Below are 22,045 nucleotides of genomic sequence, written 5' to 3' on the forward strand. Positions count from 1 at the left end.
TTATTTACCCTCTCTGGAAAAAAAATTTCATCCACCTATCTTCTTCAGTTTCTAATTCTATAAAGTTAAAGTCTTCATCTAAAACAGGTTAAATGATTTTTAATTAAACACTTTATTTTAAAAAATTATGTGTTTATAATTAATGTCATAAATTAAAATATAACTATAAGAATTAATATTACATTTAACAGAAAAAAAATTATTAAAATCTGTTTTAATATGTTATTTTTAAATATCTTATTAGCATAAAATATTATAATATGCATGTTTATATTAGCAATTCAACAACAGTCACTCTGTTTTCATTATTTATGTAATACGATTTTTAATCATATGATAGGCTTGAGTGGTTGATTCTCTATTATGATTTATTGTATAATACCTCTAATCATAAAATCACGCCATAAGTTCAACTCTACTCATATCATTTAATAATTATTGACTAAAACTTACAAAACTTCCCAACCAATTCTGTTTGAAGACTAAATAAAGGCTGAAGTGAGATTTCACTGGACAATGCATTCATTTATCTATCATTTATTTTAACCATTATTTTTTTTTTTTTTTTGTTATTTTCATCATGTGAATACATTAATGGATTTTTTTTAAGTGTATATCTGTTAATAAAATGTGCTGCAATGATTTAAGTAACATAAGTTTGTGCAATGCATAAAATAAATAAAAATAGTGATTGTTAGTAACAAAGAAAATTATAGTTAGAATATGAATTTTTAGATGAAATGTATCATGAAATTCTGTTATTTACCCGATACAACAACACAATAATTGCTTAGCTTTGTTTTTCTATTATCATGCAACTTAGAATAAAAATATGTGAAAATATTTTTTTTGTAAAAAGTAATTTAATGAACCAAAATTTAGTAAATTATTAATATTTTAAATATAATATTTATCTTAATTTCAAAATATATGATTAAACTCAAAAAAAAAAGTGTGAACATTAACAATTAAACATTTATTTAAATTTGAAATCAAGACTTACAGCTTCAAAGAATACCTGATTGTTTAAGACCTTGTGATCAATGGTATTTAAGCAAGTCTTCAACAACTGAAAGCAAATCGTATTATGATGTTTAGCCATAAACTATTATTTCTTTACTCAGAAAACATGCTGGCACAGAAATCTGATGTTGCTGTTTACTTTATAGCAAAATAATATTCAAAAATTGGCACATTTGTACTTTTACAAGATTTAGACGTAATGTATATTTTTTTAAATATATGGTTCAGATGACTTTGGGTTTTCCTGTTCGCAGTACCTTATTTTTTAGTGATGAGTAAGGAATTTTTACATCATTTTTGATGGATGAACAAACATATAATCTACATCCAAGTAGCCCTAAAAGTTGAAGGCAGATTATTACTGGTTAAATTCAAGGATATTCATCCTCATCCTTTGTATTTTAATAATGTTACTGTTTTTGGGCAGTGATCACAAACTGTTAATGTTGAATCAAGTTGAAGCATCATTCAAACCAACTACACAAGGAATATAATACTTTAGAATTGTATAAATTCTAAAGTATAAATTCTATCTCACCATCATTTAACATCAGCGATTATGTTCATTAAAATATCATGCTCTTTATCACTTATACTGCTCAGGCCTAAATGTAAAATCAGCCTCAATCAAAATGTAAATCAGCCTAAATGTAATATAATATAATATTTAAAGTATTTAATTTATCTATTTTGACATTTAATTTGATTATGCAATCTTTAATTTATTTATCTTCCAGTTTTAGATATGTTATTATATCATTATTGTAATATCTATATACTTTTATAAATTACATTTTTGTTTGATAAGTAGGGTTACTGTGTTTTACATAAAATAATACTGGACTTGTTGAATAATCGATTGGGTTTGTAAATTTCTTATAAAATAATGTACAATTTATTTTATTTTAAGTGATTTTACTGTCATGCCATTTTTTATTATTAGTTTTAAATTTTGTGATGCTGTTCTGATCAAGGTTTTCACTTGGTTTCCATTTTACAGGTAAGTTACAAGGCAGTTCCATTTTTTTTATTTCTGGAGTAGTATATGTATCAGTGTGTAACATCAAAGTAATATTTAACTGTTACATACTCGTTGGAGTAACATATTTATTTACCAAAATCTAATATAAAAACTGATCCTAAGCCATAATATTTTATGTGATTTAAACTACTTTTGTTTTAGTTAATTCAATTAATTTCTGAAAATATCATTTATAGCATATAATTTATTTTAAAAAAAGAGATGGAAATAATGAATTTAATGAAAAAAGTTTAGAATCCAGAATTTTACTGAAATTAATCTTAAACTATGTCAACTTTTGTTTTATGAAAGGATCTAGAAATACTAATATATTAATTAATACTTAAGAGTAATAATGAATTAATCTAAAAATATGATTAATCAGTGTCTATTGAATGCTTATAAAAATGCTGATAATGAAAGTCTCTGATGTACTTATTAAATTAATAGTAACAAAGATTGTATATTTATTTCATTCAAAAGATAAAGCATCCAGTAAACTGCCTTGATCTCTAGTGATAATATATTTATTATGTTAATTTGATTAATTCTAATTCATGTCTTTTTTGTTCAATTTAATAGTTTAATTAATGTAATTCATGTCTAAAGGTTGGTATCATTTATCTAGAGCTGGAAATGTGATTTTCCCTGACTTTTGGGATATATGTCAGATAAGAATGAATCTTAGTAACAAAATGCTCTTCTTTTAAATTCAATTTATGTGTTATCTTAATGTAGTAGGCAAAACTTTCATTGTCTTTAGTAAATTTAGTAATTTTACAATAATTCTTTTTCTGTTCAAATTCTGTGGCCTGAAGGTAATTGTGTATGTTGCAATCTATTCAACTGAACAATAAGAAATCCCTCTCCATGGCCCAATGAGATGAGGCTATATGTATGACAAGAAATAAGGTGTAATTTTGTACAGACTCAGGCTGACCAATCCTGAGATTTGTGGTTAATTGAACCCCAACCACCAAAGCACACTGGTATTTACTAACTAGTATTCAAATCCGTATAAACGCAACTAACTAAGTAGCATTTGAACTTCAGAATCTTTGACACCAAAAATCAGCTGCTAAACAACTGGTTTGCGATGAGTTAACCACTAGACCAGCTTGGTCTAATTGAAATTAATTAAATGACACAAAATTAATTCTTCCTATGAAATTGAAAATTCTTACATTTACTAGACAAATTTAAGTTTGTAAATTATAAGTAATTTATAATAAATTTAATTTATAATAAAATATTAATTTAGTACATTTACATAAAATTTACACACACATACACATAATTTAACACTATAAAAGTACACAAGTAACACAAATACACTTAACATAAACATAAATTCATCAACATATATTACACTAATAAAATCTGTCTTTTTAGTTTACATTTGTTACTATTTTAATGTTTATATTATAATCTTACATATTATGTACATACCCTTATACACATACATGCATACATGCCAATATTTTACAATAACTTTAAACCTAAAAATATAACAATACAGCAAATGAAATACATATAGTGAAAAGTGAAAAAAGTGAACTCTTCATGTAGTGAAGAATTTTGTCAGAAAATATCTTTATACCTAAAATAAATAAAGTATCTAGAAACTTTAGTAATGTGGAAACACCCAATATTAAACTACTGTTTTGTTTTGCAACTATTTAAAAGAAATAACACTTTTTCCCATTTTGATATAATAACACATTGTCATACAATTATTTCCCAAAATTCATAATCAGAATTCTCTTTAAATTAATTTTATATGAATATTACATCAAAATTTAATTTTTTAGAACATGGGAAATACATAAATTTAAATTTGTTATAAGTTACAAAATAACAAAAATAGGTTGTGCTTAAAAATTATTTTAAAAAATTCTGTTTAATGAGAATGATGATTCTTCTTTACCGATATTAATGACTACTATGTGTCTACTTATCAGGCCCCCGATCCAGCTTTTTCACCATCATTCAAAATTACATACATCAAAATTATTTTCACCATCCTTTACATATTATTATTTTGAAACATAATTTTTGACAGCGAATCTTTGTAGATATTTTTAAAAAGTAAAAACATTATTTAAAATAAAATATATTTATATAAAAAATAATATCAAAAAATACAACACATATTTAAAATTTTCATTTCAATAAAGTATAACAGATAATATTCATAATTAAAACATGAAAGAAAATAAATTGGTTTTAAAAAATGTATGATTACAAATAATAATAAAAAAATCTTTTAATTGATTTGAATTCTAACACAATTTTCTCCTCACTTTTTCCTACAAAATCTCTTATAAGTTCTTTAAAACAAAACTCATTTTTGTAAATCATCAAAATAAACAATGACGGATTTGTTGTAATTTTCTGAATGTCCTTATTTCAAATTACATTTCCACCCATCGGTCATAAAAATAATAGTTTTTCCTGAAACTACATGCACGCAAAAAAATATATTTGCGAAATTGCACTTGAAAGCATCAATGTTTGTCGACAAAGACAGGTTTAAGCCCTTCAATTCATTTATTACCAATTTCAGGGATTCTATTCAAGCTCTCAGAATGCATGCTGCTCCCAAGTGATTTCATTTAACACATTGAAGGATGGTCTGTCTAACTTCCTAAGCATCTGCAGTATGTTGAAAATGTACAACATGTTCATGTTTTATAGTTTTTTATTTAGCTTGTTTTTTCTCTACTACTATTTTTGCTGTTATCTAAAATCTGCTGCTCTGGGCAAATGCCCAGTTTATCTATTATCTGATCTGGGCCTACTATTGATGTTGGCTGTTCAATGATCAGAATGATCATACAGTTTTAGATTGCAAGTAAACTTCAAACTGTTTTTGAGCATAACCTATTTTTTAAATTTATTTCAATAATTATTTTGCACATTTACTAATTTATATTTAAATTCATCATGCTAATGCTCAAATTTGAGTAAAATACTATTTTAATTTGTATTATTTAAAGAAAGAATTATTACATTTGAAATTTTATGAGTTTTTCTAATTAAATTTTGAAATGCTAATTAAATTTCTTCATTTGATGTTTAGATGAAGACGCTGAATTTAATGATAAATTGCCAGTCACTTAATGCCATTTAGTAAATAGGGAACAGTTTTCAAGTTCATATCATGTTATTCTGTGTTAAACCACTTTATAAAAATGATGACTCTGCAGTAACTATACATAGAAGGTTATTCTGCAATAGAATCTGTGTGAATTCTATGAATCAATAATCTGTGTCACAATTGGCGAGGACCATCTACCATCCACCTTTCAAGCATTATTTTAAAAAAATAAAATGCCATGTCTTATTTAACAAAAAACTATTGAAACATTCATCTCAAAATAAAATCTTATTTAAAAATCAGTATTTTTAAATTTCTTACTTCATTGATGTACCCTGTACTTTAAATATTACAATACACTTATCTTTGTATACATAAACATTAAAATATTTTACAAAACTTTGACGTATTTTGCTTATACTAATTATATTAAGTATTAGATTAAAAGGCAATAACTTTTTTTTATAATTAATAAATATTTTGTGAAATACATGTAACTTTAAACATTTATTTTTTTTTTAATTTTCATGGTATTGTGGTTTGATATTTTGCATTATACTACTTACTTATTTATTCACAATTGGATAATCAAGAAGCTTCTACTACATTAGTTCTGTTTCATTTAGATAGAAATCAAGAAAAATGAGAATATTTATATGATGATAGTTAAAATTCATCCTTGAGTAAAAAAATTTTTTTTTTACTTTTTCTTTTTTTATTCCTACCAAAATATTTTATTTTTACTTAATGAGATGAATTCTATGTACCAGTCTGTATTTTTTATACACCAGCCTGCAGCTCTATTGAATGCGAAGTTGAGATGAGTAGTATCAATAATTAACAAATGATAAATAACAAATGATTGCTGGGTAGATTATTAACAAAATAGTAGTTTATAAAATTTATTTTTGTGTGAAAATGATAATATGTCCAATCATAGAGTAACTAGCTTTGTATGCATGCTTTATCTACACTTACTGAATTCAATCAGGCATGCATAAAAAACCCCCTCATCAAGCCAAAATTTGTGAGAACTGCACTAAAATAACTTTGACATGTACAATTTTCACCAAATTACAATTGACTCCATCTTTTCTCCTTTTGTTCATTCATTCTCAATCATTGATTGAATTATTAAAGTTATGAAAATCATTAAATATAATCTAAAATTCATTATGATCTAAAACTATTATTCATTATGTTTAGTTTTTTTAAATGTGTCTTATATAATTATGGCATGTAAAATTTTTTTTTTAGCATACATTTTTATTAAATATTGGTGGTGAAGAAAAAAAACAGAAAGTGGTGAAGGGTAAAGAACTGAACATTAGTTAGCAGCATATGTTTCTGAGAAGAGAAACGAACTGGTCAAAACTTGTAGTACATTGGAAAATATCTTGCCATTTTATGAAAATATAAAAATGAAGAAAAGAACTGTCTATTAATTTTTGTATTTAATGAATAACAAACCTTTAACACTGACATCCAAAACACCATGTACAAGTATATAAATCAAATAATCATGCTTCAGCAAAACATTTACCCAACATAAAAAGTGAAGAATAAGAAATATGAAAAATAGTTTTAGGGTAAAAACACGATCAATTTATTTGGAGCAATAAAATATTATACAATACAGCAATTTATAAAATTATAAAATAAAACTATGTAATAAGAAATTATTATTTTTTTAATTATCTTAATATAATTAAAAGATAAACCTAAAATATTAATAAGCTTTTTTAATATTATATCTTTTGAAAAGAAATAAATATTAAAATTAATTTCAATGTATAAAATAATTTTTTGTCTGAAAAACTAAAAGAGAAAGTCCTTTTTATTTCCTCAGAAACATCTACTAAAGTTTTAAAATAAATATCACAAAAATTGCATAATTATTAAGGTGTTATTAAAATTGATACATCAATAATAAGTGACACAACAAATAAGTAAATATTTATATACACATATATGATCATGTTTCTGGCAAAATGGAGTGGAGCTTGAACTAAGACAATGAAAGAAATAATAAAATGGTTTGAAATGATTACCATATAATTATAGCTGACTTTGTAAATCTATTTTATGTTAATTAATTAATTATGTGTTTCTGTCTCAAAAGTCTGATGGCTCAAGTCTTGCTTATTAGTTACTGGGGCTTGTACGTTAACCTTTATTTTTTAAAAACCTAACCATTGAATCTTTCTGAAGTACATTTTTTAAAATCCTTCCCTTTTTTAAGTGGCTAAGAAACTTTTACTGCTGGAAGTGATATTTCAAATATCCCTAGTGATGCAGTGAAATCCATTGCCTTCATCTCCACGATTTTGCAGACCAATTTGAATAAGATTTGTAAAAGAAACAAATATTATGAAAGAAGAATTAGTTATGTAGAAAATAAAATAAGTTCATTGCAATCAACTTACACTAACAAGTTGGAATCACACTAACAAACAAAACATTTTTGGTAAAACATGTCATGATGCTGACAATGGTTGTCAATAAAGTATGCAATGCCGAGATGAAATGCTACATCTGCGGAACATCATTCGAGGATTTTAATAATTCAACGATGACAAAGCAGATAAATGAAGATTTTTTTAAATTTGGCTTATTGATACTCCATGCCAAAATAAGATTGTTTGAAGGATTGCTTTATCTTACATATACATTGCTAGTAATAAAATGGCAAATAAGAACTCAAAGTGATAAGCAAATCATTCAACAAAGAAAAATGGAGATACAAGAGGAATTTAAAACACAATTGGCTTTAATAGTACTGTTCCTAAAGCAGGACTTTGAAATAACAATGATGGAAACATGAGTAGAAGATCTTTTATGGATTGTGAGCTATCAGCGGCAATAACTGGCATAGATTATACATTATACATTGTCAAAAACCATTTTAGAGGCTATATCTAATGACCATAAAATAGACACTGATAAATTCAAAGCCTTTTGTTTAGGTATGGTGAAGTTGTATGTGAAATTATATTCATGAAGTCTTACTTTTTTTATACCTACTCTTCATAAAATATTAATCCATGGATCTATCGATCTATCATCATTGAAAAGCTTTATTACCCATAGCAATGATGTCAGAAGAGGCTGCTGTGCTGAGGCTAAAAAAAAACACTTTCGCTTGTACCATCAAGATTTTGCTTGTAAGTTCAGCAGAGAATTCTGCAATCTAGATGTTATATGTAGATTGTTGCTTAGCTCAGATCCAGTAATAACAGGCCTGCAACCTACTCCGAAAAAAAATGAAAAAACCGTTCCTCAAAGAAACTGTCAAAATGCTTCTTCCCATTGCTGATGCAATGAATATTAATATTGTTAAAATATATAAAACAATAAAATCATAGAAAGTATGATATCTATTCTTGAAGAGTTAAGCATTAACAGCGCATTTTGGATTTTGGATTCGTGTTTGCAAATACATTCATTAGGTATCACTGGTCAGTAGTTATGTAACAAAAAATAAATATGCAGTAACTGTATTTTGGCTTCTTAAAATTTCACAGTTTATTTTACTGAAAACTAATGGCATTAGTAAAGTATTAAGTGCCTTTACTTACAAACTTTATTCAGTTTTTATTACAGTGAGGGTTTTTCTATTATTGATATGATTTGAAATGATGGGTGAAAAACATTATACTGTTGCCAGGGTTTGAATCTGAGGTTAAATGAATTAGAGCCAGCATGTTCATCATACGAACATCTGGCTGGCTAGTTTGCATGCAGTCTGTCTGTAAACTGAGAGGATGAAACTGGCAACTATTTGTGATTTTACAAACAAAGATCATCAGGGGATTTCATATTTTAAAAACTTAACTTGACGAATTTATTTTGTCAGTGTGAAAAATTGAACTGAGTCTTCAAGTTCAATGTAAAATTTAATTTTAACTATTGACAGTTTTTTACTGTTATTTTGTTCAGTATAATTAAATTATTATGTATGTACTTTAGTTCTGCTAACTTATTTTATTTTATCTAGTTTTATTGTTTTACACAAAAACAGGATTTATGTATATATATATATATATATATAAATTCATACATGCAGTTAAATTATGTCGATTAGATATAATGAATTTCATTGCTTTATGTAATTATAGTATCATACGTAGTTAATGCAGTACACAAAAAAGATAAGTAAAATGTTCATTGCATGTTCACTACCTTCATTGCATGTAAACATATAATTTTATTATATAAATGATTAAAACCCATGTATATAATATGCATGTTTAGCACTAAAAATATAATGATAACGGCTGATCATCAACCTGACCAGAATCAAAAATTAGTTCTGGCCATTCTTTAAAATGATGTACTATTCTCAAAAATAATAGCCTTACCATACCAGAATTACTGCTATGCCATGTAGCAAGATACCATTGCCTTCTTGACCAAGCCAAATAAATGATTTTACATTAGTCCCATCAAGCTCACCAAAGTGCAAATGATATATATTCACCACAGAGAATTGCTGTTTAGTGGATTTCATTACTGTCAGAGAAAGAACTTATGACTATTACTATTGATTCCTTTTGATGCTTTACATACAATACAGCCTCAAGAAAGACTGAGACAAATAGTTTAACGCAACGAATTAATGCATTATCTTTCTGTTTTGAAATAGTATGTTTTATACACTTTTAAAATTAGCAGTGGGAGTAAAACCGTATTACTCCACAGTAATAAAATAGATAATAAAGAAATAGTTATAATCTTTGAACTGAGTAATGATGTTTATATAATTTATTTTACCCCTTAAAAAAATAAATAAAAAATAATCATACTATGTAACATTATTAATCTACTTTTGCTTATAGATCTTTGTTGTATAATTTAAAAAAATTAAAAACAAAAAGTATCACTGTATTACATTTTCAAGAAAAATAATTTCTGAAGTGTTCATTTCTTATGAATAAATATGTACACGCTCTACATTAAAATTATCATATGTATAAAAGTAATTAATGTCTTTTGAGATTTATAAAACTATACTTTAATCTTAACTGAAAAGCAAAATAAATATTTAAAATAAAAAACCATATATAATTATATATATACATTTATGAATAAATATATTTTCTAAATCTATAATATTTTGTTACTTATGCATACATGAAGTATATGTAAATATAGATGAAAAATGGTTATAAAATCATAAAGAAAACTTTTATGCAAAAATATTTATAGATTAATAATAAAATAAATTATTAGATGTAATATTTTGTTCTAATTAATGTTAAAAAAAATTTAATTAAGAAATTAACTAACTAACTACCATATTTATTCATATATAAGACCCCTCATTTCTCTGAAATATTCAAATAAAAAAATTAAGCGTTATCTAATTCGGTGTGTTCAATGAAGAAGAGATTAATGTCTTTGGTTAGCTATAGCTATCTTATTTACCTACTGTTTTGGTTGAAGTTTTGTATCGACAACAAAATAAAACACTAAGAAAAAAACAAATAATCAAATAATATCAGTCTTTTTTTTTTACAAAATAGTAACCTTTGAAAATAGAACTGTGGTAACTAAAATCATATATTTTATTGTGATGTAGTCAATATCTTAGATTGTAACCATTCAGCATATTGTTGAACTGCTGTTTTATTTGGGAAAGTATAATTAATAACAATATATGTTTTAGTCTATGTGTGTATGTATATATAAGACTCATCGACAGAACATACTATTGGAAGTCAGGATGTTAAGCTTACTAAAATGCAGATAATAATGAATCTTACAAATTATAGCATCTTTCTGTCCACTACTGGAACTAATTTTATAATGAATATAATTACTCTTAAAGAAAGTAACACTGACATGTGCAATTTTAAATATTGTTATTGCAGATAGTATTATATAACACAGACATAAGAAATATAACCCAGCAGGTTGGTCTAGTGGTGAACTCGTTATTGCATATCAATTGATTTTGAAGTCAAGCATTCTAAGATTCAAATCCTAGTAAGGCAGTCACTTTTATATAGATTTGAATACTAGACCGTGATACTGGTGTTCTTTGGGGTGGTTGGTTTCAATTAACCAGAGGCTGTACAAGATTACACTTCGTTTACATGTTTACATTCATACATATCATTCATTCATCATTCATCCTCTGAAGCAATACCGTACGGTGGTTTCGGAGGCTAAACAGAAAAAAGAGAGATGAAAGAAATATAAGGCAAACAGTGTAGAACAGTACTGTGAGATGTTTCTAGTCCTCAATCAGGTGTCTCCCCTCCACATGGCAAATACTTTCCAGTTATGATGGGGTTGGGGAAATAATATAGTCAGGGCTGATCCAAAGTGGTATGGCTGGCTTGTACATAAGAGTTGCTTCTCTGAAGGTTGGGGGGGGAAAACCTGTACATAAAATCAAGTGATCCTCAAGGTGTAATTTTGATGGGTCTAGACTGCAAAATACACTGCTGCTTTGTGCAGAATAAACAACAGGTTTAGAATGCATTGAATCTTAATTAAAGTCAAAATGTAATGAAAATGATTAAAAACAACCTTTATTGATGAACATCAGGCAGAGACATTCAAAGAAAGGTGAAGCCAGGGTCCTCTTTTTTCCTGTTTAGCCTCCAGAACCGCTGTAAGGTATTACTTCAGAGGATGATGTAAATAACTGTCTTATACTGCCTTATACAGTATCAGGTCGACCATTCTTGATATATGTAGTTAATTAAAACCCAACCACCAAAGAACATCGGTATCCATGATGTAGTAGTAACTAGGATTTGAACCTTTGAACTCTTGATTATGAAATCAGCTGATCTGTGATGACGAGTTAAATACTAGAGCAGTCCAGTGGGCTCAGGCCAGGGCCCTGCATGGGCTGTGCACCTAAGATGTGACATGAATTAATTTGATATCCTTTCAAATATTTCAGCCAAATTGTTGGTAAATAAAGTAGCTATGATCAGTCAGACATAAACATTTTTCATCTGACGAATTATAGAGGATATATAAATTATCCTCTAATGCACATTTTCTATACAGGCTATATATAAAAACTATTCAACATTAATCTATATTCACTTAAGGCCATTATTTACATTAGAATTCTTGGTGATATAATATTTGATAGTAAAAAAGGATTACATTAGTTGTAGACTTGTAATGTCCAGCAATATGAACTTTGCTCAGTTTAAAAATAAATCAATGATTTATCCAGATATCAAAATCATCATAAAACTAATAACTGCAAAAAATAATTAATAAATAAACTTCAATGATTTCATTGGCAAAAATTTACTTTGAAAACTTTAAATTAAATTACTAATAATTACTTTTATAATAGTATTTTTTTACAGAATACAAATTATATGCACACCTTTTCTTTTCTCAATTATTTTGCAATTACTTTTTTCATTTACCAGTCAAAGTCTGATTAAATACTAAGTAGAATAGCATAATTCATGTTAATTCTATACCTGAAACCTTCATTATTTTCAAATTGTGGACCTAGATAAAAATAGGGGGTCTTATAATTAGTAAAGATAGTTTCTTACATTTACATAATTATAGATATATTAAAAAGTTGAGGAAAAAAATAGAATTCTGAATTCTTAAATTATTATAAAAATTCTACACTACATAAACTTAATTAAAATCTGTAAAAGAGAAATGAACACACTGGGAATATTGAGGGACATCTGACAATTATATTACTAACATAGGTTTATAGTATCATGACAATAAATTTTTCTTTCTTTTTTTTTTTAATGAGTGTATTAGTTATATTTAATATTAAATTTACCGACCAATTATGGTCGGTTCATCAGCCATGGCTATTTCATCTGTAGGTGCTTTATTACCTTTACGTTTCTTTGAATACCAAAAGAATACGATGCCAGCCAATAAATTGCAAATGAAAACTAAACATGCTAGGTAAAATGAGTAGCCATAATAATAATCAGCTTTCTTTGGGTGTACCACTGGAAGATGCTCTTTCTCATAGACAATTGAACTCATTAAAACTTCTATGACCACCATTACTGATAAACCTAAAAATAATTTTTGAATTATTAATAATCTTTCATGACATTAACAAAGGTAGGTTAGGCTTAAGAACTATATATAACACTTTTTTAAAATTTATTTATTTACAAATTTTGATAATATTTACATATTAACAACCTCCATACAGGAATGGTTATGTCTATTTGTCTACCTTTTATTCAGTAAGTTCCAGATTTGAATCTGGGTTAGCTTGGCATTTTTCATATGCTATAAATTTTATTTTTTACCTTAAAAAAGAAATTAGGAGATTATGTTTACCAGAAAGATAAATAAAATATGTTGGAAATCTTAATGTTTCATCATTACTTTCATTAAAATAATAGTTAATTGTTTGTTGATACTACTAGTTAGTTAATTTGATATACCAGGTGAAGAATTTAAAACCAAACCAAATCGGCTCAAATTGCAGTTGTTTGAGTACTGTCTTTAATGATGCTAATGTTCCTGCTACTGCCATTATTAGTTGTGTATGTTACTACTCTTATCTATTATTGTCAGCTGTAAACTGTTCATGCATGTTCCATTCAATATAGTCTCTTTCTCTGCAGTTATCTTTTTTAAAATGCTTTATTTGATAGAGGAAAACAATGCTAATGAAAGCTTATGTGAATTCTGGATTCTTTCTAAAAACCCGTAAAAAATTATGGAAAAATTTCTAAATGCCAGTATCCCAGTAAAGATTAGCAGACATGATTTGGTTAAAAAATGCCATCTTGAGTTGGTTTCAAATGCAACAGAAAATAGGCAACCTTCCATCAGGTTCCAGAGACTACAACAGATTCTATAACGGAAAAAGAATTTCTGTGGATCTGAAAAAAATTCATATATAAGTTATCATAACAGAGGTGTAAAATACACATCTTGTTGTAAAGATTCTTCATGATTTAAATTTGAAACAATATCGTGAGCAACTTTGCAGTAACTTAAGAGAACAAACAAACCAAAATGTCTTAATGCGACTGACTTCCCAAAAACATTGTTGAAGGACAGATAGACCTGATGCTGTATTTAATTCAGATGAGGCATGATTTCTTTTATCTGGGCATGTTAATTTACAACACTAGGTATTTTATGACTGAAAATCTTCACCAGATGTTTGAGTGTCCAGTTCACAATGAGAAAATTGGTGTATGATATTAAAAGTGTGCTGCACAATTTTAAAACTGTGCTGTGAAAAAGAATGTGATTTCTTCCTACAACATAGAGTAACAAGTCACAAACAAAGATTTACTAGCATGCATTTATGCGGTTTTTACAAGAGAACAAACTGTCAGGCGAGTGCTTTGGCATCCATGTTCTCCAAATTTGTCTAGTTGCAATTCTTTCCTTTGGGACTGTTTGAAGGATAGAGTTTAGGAATCAAATTCCCACACTCTCAATGAAATGAAGGTAAACATTAAATAAAGAGATCTGTAGATTTTTTGTTGAAAGGGTATTGACAATATTTTGCATTAGCTGACTCTCAATATGAACACTTGAGCACATAAAATATATTGCTTACTTTGAATTTTTTTTTAAATATGGTAAATATGTAAACTTTTGTAGATGCAAATACAGAATTTAATTTATGTTTTCATTTTTTCATTTAATTCATAAAATGTTACATGCCTACAATTTTGTTTAGTCTGTAGTGGTTCAATTTTAAGTTTCTCACCTGGTAAATATATATCAAGATTTTTGTACAAGTAAGGTTTAACTAATCTAAAATATAGTTTAAATGAATGCTGTAATGCCTGCTTAATTAGCACTTGTGTACTATCTATTTCCTGAAAAAAATAGAAACAGCTTTAATGATTTAGTTTTAAAGTTTCTTATAAGTGAATTGGAGAATAAACAAAAATTTAATTTAAGATATAATAATTATGTAAAAAGAGGATAGTTTTGGTGGGATAGTTAGTTAAGAAACATTTCTGATTTACATTTAATTTGAGGTACAAACGAAAAATTGTAAATCATCAATTAATTTACCAAATTTTATATTTTAATAAGTTGGTTACAAATATTTTTCACATTCTTCTCATTAAGCTACTTCTTCAACTTTCATTTGATGTCATTAAAGAGTATAAGACTGTATTATAACAGGAGTATTCATTAGCATGCAAATTAATCCGAACACAGATATTATTTAATAAAAGATAACTTTATTTAGAAAAAAATCATACCTGTAGAATTTGTGAATATCTAGTAATTAAAATTTCCTCTTATATTCTTAATCACTTCATGTACACAATTTGGCATCGAATCAACAAGCACACTACTCATTTTTTTAAAATTTCTTCATCATAAAATCATATCAATATTGTTGCTTAATGAGGGCAGTTTTTGTTGTACAATTCAGTTTTGAAAGACATTGTTTTTACTATTACTCAAAGATTTTCAATCTGGTTTATATCTGGCCAGTTGCCTGCCATGGAAACACTTTAATTTTGTTCTTTGATAAATTTGTCCGCTTTTTTGGCAGTATGGTATGATCTTACTGAAACATTCTGTTACCTTGTGAGAGTTTCTGTTTTGAAGTTGTATCACAACCTTTTCAACATACCATCTACTGGAAGTAATGAACAAGGACAATCAAATGTGAAACAATTCCAAGACATTTTTTTTCTGGGGAGGTTTAAGTGAAAGTTGTGTATGAGCCAATAATGTATTTTCATCTGATGCTTTTCTAATATATGGAACTCTTTGCTCCTAAACATATGAATGTAACTGCTTTTTAGCTAGCTGACAAGCTTTCCATCCAGCTGCAAAAGTCGTCATCTAACAGTTGTCATGTGTAAATCTGTTCCACTGGCTGCTAATTCTCAATTTGGTCTGCAGCAAATAATTTTGGGTCACGTTTACTTTTTCTTGCTAATAACCAATCCTGTGTTGGGAATAGTTTTTCTTTTACAGCCACATTTACATTTCCTTTGAGGTGAAAAGAAACCAATGTCTTTAAATCATTTTAAGATACTATTCACTATTCCAAGTGCAACACTACACTCAGTAGTTATTTGTAGTTGTGTCATATAGAAAGAGTTGATATGCTCAGAAGAAAAACAATTTTTTACACTTTCTTGGAGTTATGTCCATTATTTTAGACACACAGGACAAAAGTTATGAAAATATGATTTTTTAATAAAAAGTGGAATAAACTTACACAAAACACTATTTATAACATGAAAATTACTACTCATAAATAACCAAAGAAAAATAACCACAAATTACGGAGACAACTTTCAGAATGGGTGTGGTCAAGAAATGTAGCCACAACATAGAAATAAACAAAAAAATTCCCCATATAAAATAACCTAATAACCTAATCAAAAACTGTGGATTCTTTTTGTATAAAAATGTTAAAAGATTATAAATACCCAAAACTTTAGTCATTAAGAATTAAGTGACCTATATATAAAGGAAAAAATTAGTCTCTAAAGTGTAAAACGATATATTTTGAAACTTTACACCCTCTTAGATCTGTTTTGTTTGTTACATGATTTGAAATGTTGGGCCTTAATTAATGGGTCAGAAAAATTGATATTTGAAGCAGTTGAAATAGAATTATTGAAATATCTGACAGGTACAGTTTATGGGCCATTAACAAAATAGTAATATTCAGCAAGAAATTAATATATATATTGTGTTTGTTGGGATAATTTAATTCAGGTAGAAATAACATAATATGTTATGGATATAAGTTGTTTTTTTACCTCAAATAACCTTTACAGACTGGTGCAATAATATAATGTTATGTAATCCCATAAATGATGGAGTTTGTAAAATATTTAATCAGGGGTTTTAAAATGTCAGTAAAAAAAAAGAAGATTGTTCTTATTTGTAGTAAGGACACTTCCTGATACCTTATTTCTACTGTTTTTGATAATGAATAATAAACCATTTCTACAATTTTGTTATTCTACCAAGATACATTCATGAAATAGCTAATTATGACTATTTAATATGAAATTATTTAAGATATTATGACATTATTAAATATAAAAAAGATGGATATATAAAAACATGATATATACAATATAAAAACATGGAAATAATTTAAGACATTACAACAGCTCTATTATATTTATATTTGTCATACAGAGTCGGTATGGTCAGAAGAGAAACAATTAAAAATAATCTCAGATTAGACAGACAACTTGCATTATGGGTGTGTTCAAGCAGTGCAGCTACAACATAGAAATAAAAAATTCCTTGTATATGGATTAATTATTAGTACTGTATATTATTTATTATTATTATTATTTGTTAATTATTATTATGGATTTCCTGGCTGCTTTATTAGAAAACAGATTTAATTGGAATTCTCACATGATCAAATTGATTTCTTTTGGAACAACATCAAACTTCCTGTTTTCCTTTGAAGTGCTTTAATAAAATGTTAAACTTATCATTATTAAATATAATGAACATTATTTAATATTTATTATGTGAAGTTTAACATAAACTATTCGGGCTTCCTTAAAAAGTTTGAAGAAATTTTTAAGATACAAATATGGGCTGTCAGGTCATTATCTGGAGCCCATCAGTATGAATTACGTAAACCATATTTAGAAAATTAAAAATGTTTGTATTTATAGATGCGCAATCTTTGTTAAAAAGAATAGTCATTTAATCTTAAAATGTCAATCAAACCAGAGAAAATACATTTTTTCATGTTAACTCAATATAATACTTCTGCTTTTGAGAAAAGGGCCTTATTCTGTTTCCATTACCATTTTTTAATAACTTACTTAACTACTTACAAAATTTTCCCACCATTATATTTAAAATATAATTAAAAGATTTTCTTTTACAGAAACATAACACGTGGTCGATGAATTTTCAAATACTAAATAAAAAATATAAAAACCTAAATCTGCATTCTGTTCAACTTGTAAATAAATATGAATCCAAATAATTTTCATAAATGACTTTTGAATTATGAAATATTTTATACTTATTTTTTATATTGAGTACCATCATGTATTTATGTTAAAATTTTTTCATGTGTTTAGATTTTAAATAATTAATATCTATTTTAAAATTATAATTGTGTATTTTGTGAAGGGCTGCTGTGATCCAAGTTTTTATCTCTATTTCCTATGATCCCGCCAGGTAAAGTCTTTGGCAGTTACTTTTTTTATCTATGGAATACTACACATATCTACCCATCTTAACATGATCTGTATAAAGTATTATGTACTGATCAAAATAAAAGATTTCTATTTATTTACTTAAGTAAGCTTATTACTGAGTAATTTTTAATTTTAAAATGATTATTATGCTAATTTTCATTTCACATTTAAAATATTATTCATTCATAAAATTTAAATGTAAAATTTTTGTAAAAAGAGTTTTTTAGAATTATTAGTTTTAAACCGGTTGAAATAATACTTACAAGTTATAAAATGAATACCACCAGCTAGTCGTTTAAACATGTACCTTGGATTGCGAAATGTATAGAATGAAAAGAAAAATCCCATCATTATTAATAATAAACTTATTACAGAGAATATCATTTCTGTCCTTGTATAATCTGTAAGTAGAATAAAGAAACATAAAAGATGAAAACAAAAACAACAATGCAACAATAATAGGAATAATAAATAATATTTTGCAAGTAGTGGATTGCGGTATATTGTTACAAGTATTGCATCAAAATATATTAATTGAAATAATCTTTTTAATCAATAAATTTATTTATGTATCATAAAGTAAGAACGGTAATCATAAATAAAGAATGTCGAGTAAGAAGGATTTTATGGTCACTTTTAACAAAACAGTTCTTAGTTAAATGACTGTGGATACAATTCCTATTTCATTGTTGAAATATTTACTTGACATTTTCTGGCTGAAGACTTCATTGTAGAATTGCCAATAAAGCAATTTTTTCTATATCTTATTCAATATCATTTATTAATTGAGAAAATCTGGACTGCTTAAAATGCATTTACTCCTTAGATTATTACTAACAATTTCTAGCAATATAAAGTTAACTATGTAAGGCACACATTAATATTTTTCAACTTGAGTAATTTATATTGATAGATTTTTATGATATTCCATAAGTGTCCAGATAACTTTTTGGAAAAGAGTCCACTTGCACCTGCATCCAGTTAGTAAGTGTACCTGTAGATTATTACATTCCATTATCACCAGGCTAGGAAGTATTGTTAATTAGAACTTAAAAATAAAAATGGTAGTAATAGGTTAATTAATGCTCAGTAATTAAACCTTCCCTGAGATACTCTAGGCTGGGATACTGAAGGAAAAAGTTAACTACTTTGCCTGGGATCTTAAATCTGTTTATTATAATACATTTTTCTTTAACAAGAATTCCAATTTTTACTAACATCTTCATGGTATAACATGTTTACTTTTTATTCAGATTTTTAATTAAAGGTAATTACCACATTAATTTCATCCGATGGATTAGTGTATCATTCATCTGTTATACTGAAGTTATACTTTTGATCCGAGGTGTCAGCACTCGGAGTTAGATATATAGTACCTGTAATTGCTATCATATAAGTCCAACATCATTCTGTAGGAAAATTCATGTTGAATGAATAATTTTAAAATGAATCAATTTAATTTTTATCGTTTTAAGATTAACGTGAAAGTAACCATATTGGCTGGGTGATAATTTGGCCATATTATTGTATTAATTTTTCTTATTGCATACTTCTGTGTTGTTTCAGTAGCTACAGCACAACACCATAACTTTAAATTCACACTCTGTACATTTGAGTAATAATAGCGTTGTAATAGATTAATGAAAAGTACTACATAATAACATTGCCTAATACAACTTTTGTTTGACTGTTGCTGTCAAGTAATATATATAATTGTTAATAAAAAGGTATTTAATTCCTATCTGTGCTATTTATTTCACTGTAAACTAGAGTTAACCTGTACTATATACAGGTTAAAGTGGTGTTTATATTTATTTACAAGTGGTGTTTACACCACCCATTGATTACCCATAATTCACAACCCACTGAATTACACATTTTTTCCAATAAGACTTCAGCCTTATTTTTAAAATAAATCAAGTTTTTCAGTTGAGATTATGAAGAGGTTCAGCCATTTGGATTTGAAGAAAATACCATGTCTATGAAAATTTCTCAGAGCAAAAAATGGTGTAGCCATTCATTAATTAATTGTTCCTTGGTATCCGGTCCAGTCAAGAAAAGGTTTGATTGAGGTAGTTTCTAAGTTGAAGAGCACAGTGAGGAGATGCCCTATTTTGCTGCCAAACATAGAGTAGTTAAATGGTTTGAGATAATGATGTATGTTTGTGATAACAATAACAATATCTTACTCATGTAAAATTTTAAGATGTGAATTCTGTTTCAGTTGAAGAAATAAGATCTCAACATTTATTTTTTGTAATTCCACATTAAGAGTGATTACTTGATCATTCAATCTTAAAATATGCTTCATCAGACTTTATCACTGAGCTTAAGAAATGATGATTTATTTTACAATGAATAATTAATTTAATTCCTCATAAAACTCCAGCTTCCTAACAAAATCATCTTCATGAAGTAATGATGTATCAGTTGATTGCTAAACCAATATTTTCTACCTGTCATAGAATTTACATTTGCATGTTGGGGAAACTGCCTTGTAGCTGGCTATGTATTATATTCTTCCTTCCAACTTTGTACGTATAAATTAATAATTTCAATCCATTTAGATGTTTAGTTTAGATGTTCTTATGTTGCTGGTATGATAAAAAAAGGTGGTTGATTTAGTTTTGATGGTATGCTGTTACCCTCTGCTTTATTTCTAGACTATGATATAACTAGGTTTTTTGACATCTTCATTGGATATTTGATGAAAATTTATTTTGATTAAAGACGGAATTCTCTGATTTTGTAACAATCTTTGTTTGAATCTTTTTTTTTTTTTGTATATCCCTTCCAGATTTATTGGAAGCTATGTATACAATGTTAATGAGATTATGGATATTTTAAGGAGTTACTGTTGTTTCTTGTTCAAGGTATTTCTAAAAGGCAATTAAAATTTATAAATTCTGCACTACACCTATCTGTTTTGTTTTTTCGTGAGTCAAGAAATTAAACATAATACACACTTACGTAAAATTGTATTATCCAACATAGGATTGCTCTTAATTATAGCATCACTTGGAAACATTTCAAACAATTTACATCTCCCTGAAACAAATAACATATCTTTATTTTAATTTATTTTTGGAAAAGACACAGAATTTAATTTGTATAAGTAGATGATAATTATTATCTTGGTATATTGTATCTTGATTATAATTTTATTATTTATAATGAACATTGCTTTAGGAATTTTAAACTGAAAAATCTGATCAAATTTCTTCTCTGATCTGAGAATTTCTCCAAATATTTACTTTGTAATTATTAAATTTTTTTAAAGTAATATGAACAGTTTTCTATTACAGTTTAAAATATATGTCCAAATCATACTCATATAATTCTCAATAAGGCAAGTTGTAAAAGAAAAGGTGGAAACAAGTTGGAAAGGAAAACTGTACTAGTTTTTATGGGTAGAATTCAGTTAAAATAAAAAAAAAATATATCTTTTATATAACTATGAAATTTGTTATAAAAATATATTTATAACATACATGTTGATTCTGCAATGTTCAAACAATTATAAAAGATTTGATAGAGTAAGCTGTAAAAACTAGCACTTGACAATGAATGAAAATAACATTTTTAATCACTCACCTAGGCTCTAATTTATTGAAATCTGATGGTAAAAATATTTTGTAATAACAAAAAATTCTTCCTGTGTGTTTTATTCTGCGAAGTAGAATGCTTTTAAGAGATTAAGCTTGATCATTGGAAGCAGTGCCTATATTTCCTATGTTT

General features: G+C 26.8%; 2 protein-coding genes across 5 annotated transcripts in view; one reads left to right on the top strand and one right to left on the bottom strand.

The window, feature by feature from the left end:
- The window catches only part of LOC142332566 (putative prefoldin subunit 5), an 85,773-nt gene that overhangs the window by 46,279 nt on the left and 17,449 nt on the right, over positions 1-22,045 (top strand). Inside the window, exon 6 of one of the 4 annotated variants that reach the window (XR_012758330.1) lies at positions 6,402-6,805. The exons of the other annotated variants lie outside the window; for them this stretch is intronic. The gene's annotated coding sequence lies outside the window, so the exon portion shown is untranslated. Of the gene's footprint in view, positions 1-6,401; positions 6,806-22,045 lie in introns of those variants that run through there. 4 annotated transcript variants of the gene reach the window in all.
- Positions 5-21,349, bottom strand: LOC142332432 (uncharacterized). The gene is made up of 4 exons (XM_075378878.1): positions 21,278-21,349; positions 18,571-18,708; positions 12,992-13,180; positions 5-78 (listed from the first exon to the last, which is right to left on the bottom strand). Exons 1-4 carry the CDS (start codon positions 21,333-21,335, stop codon positions 5-7), a joined length of 459 nt encoding a protein of 152 aa, XP_075234993.1. The 5' UTR covers positions 21,336-21,349.

This window comes from Lycorma delicatula, chromosome 11, assembly GCF_047948215.1.
Source record: "Lycorma delicatula isolate Av1 chromosome 11, ASM4794821v1, whole genome shotgun sequence".
NCBI classification, from domain to species: Eukaryota; Metazoa; Arthropoda; class Insecta; order Hemiptera; family Fulgoridae; genus Lycorma; species Lycorma delicatula.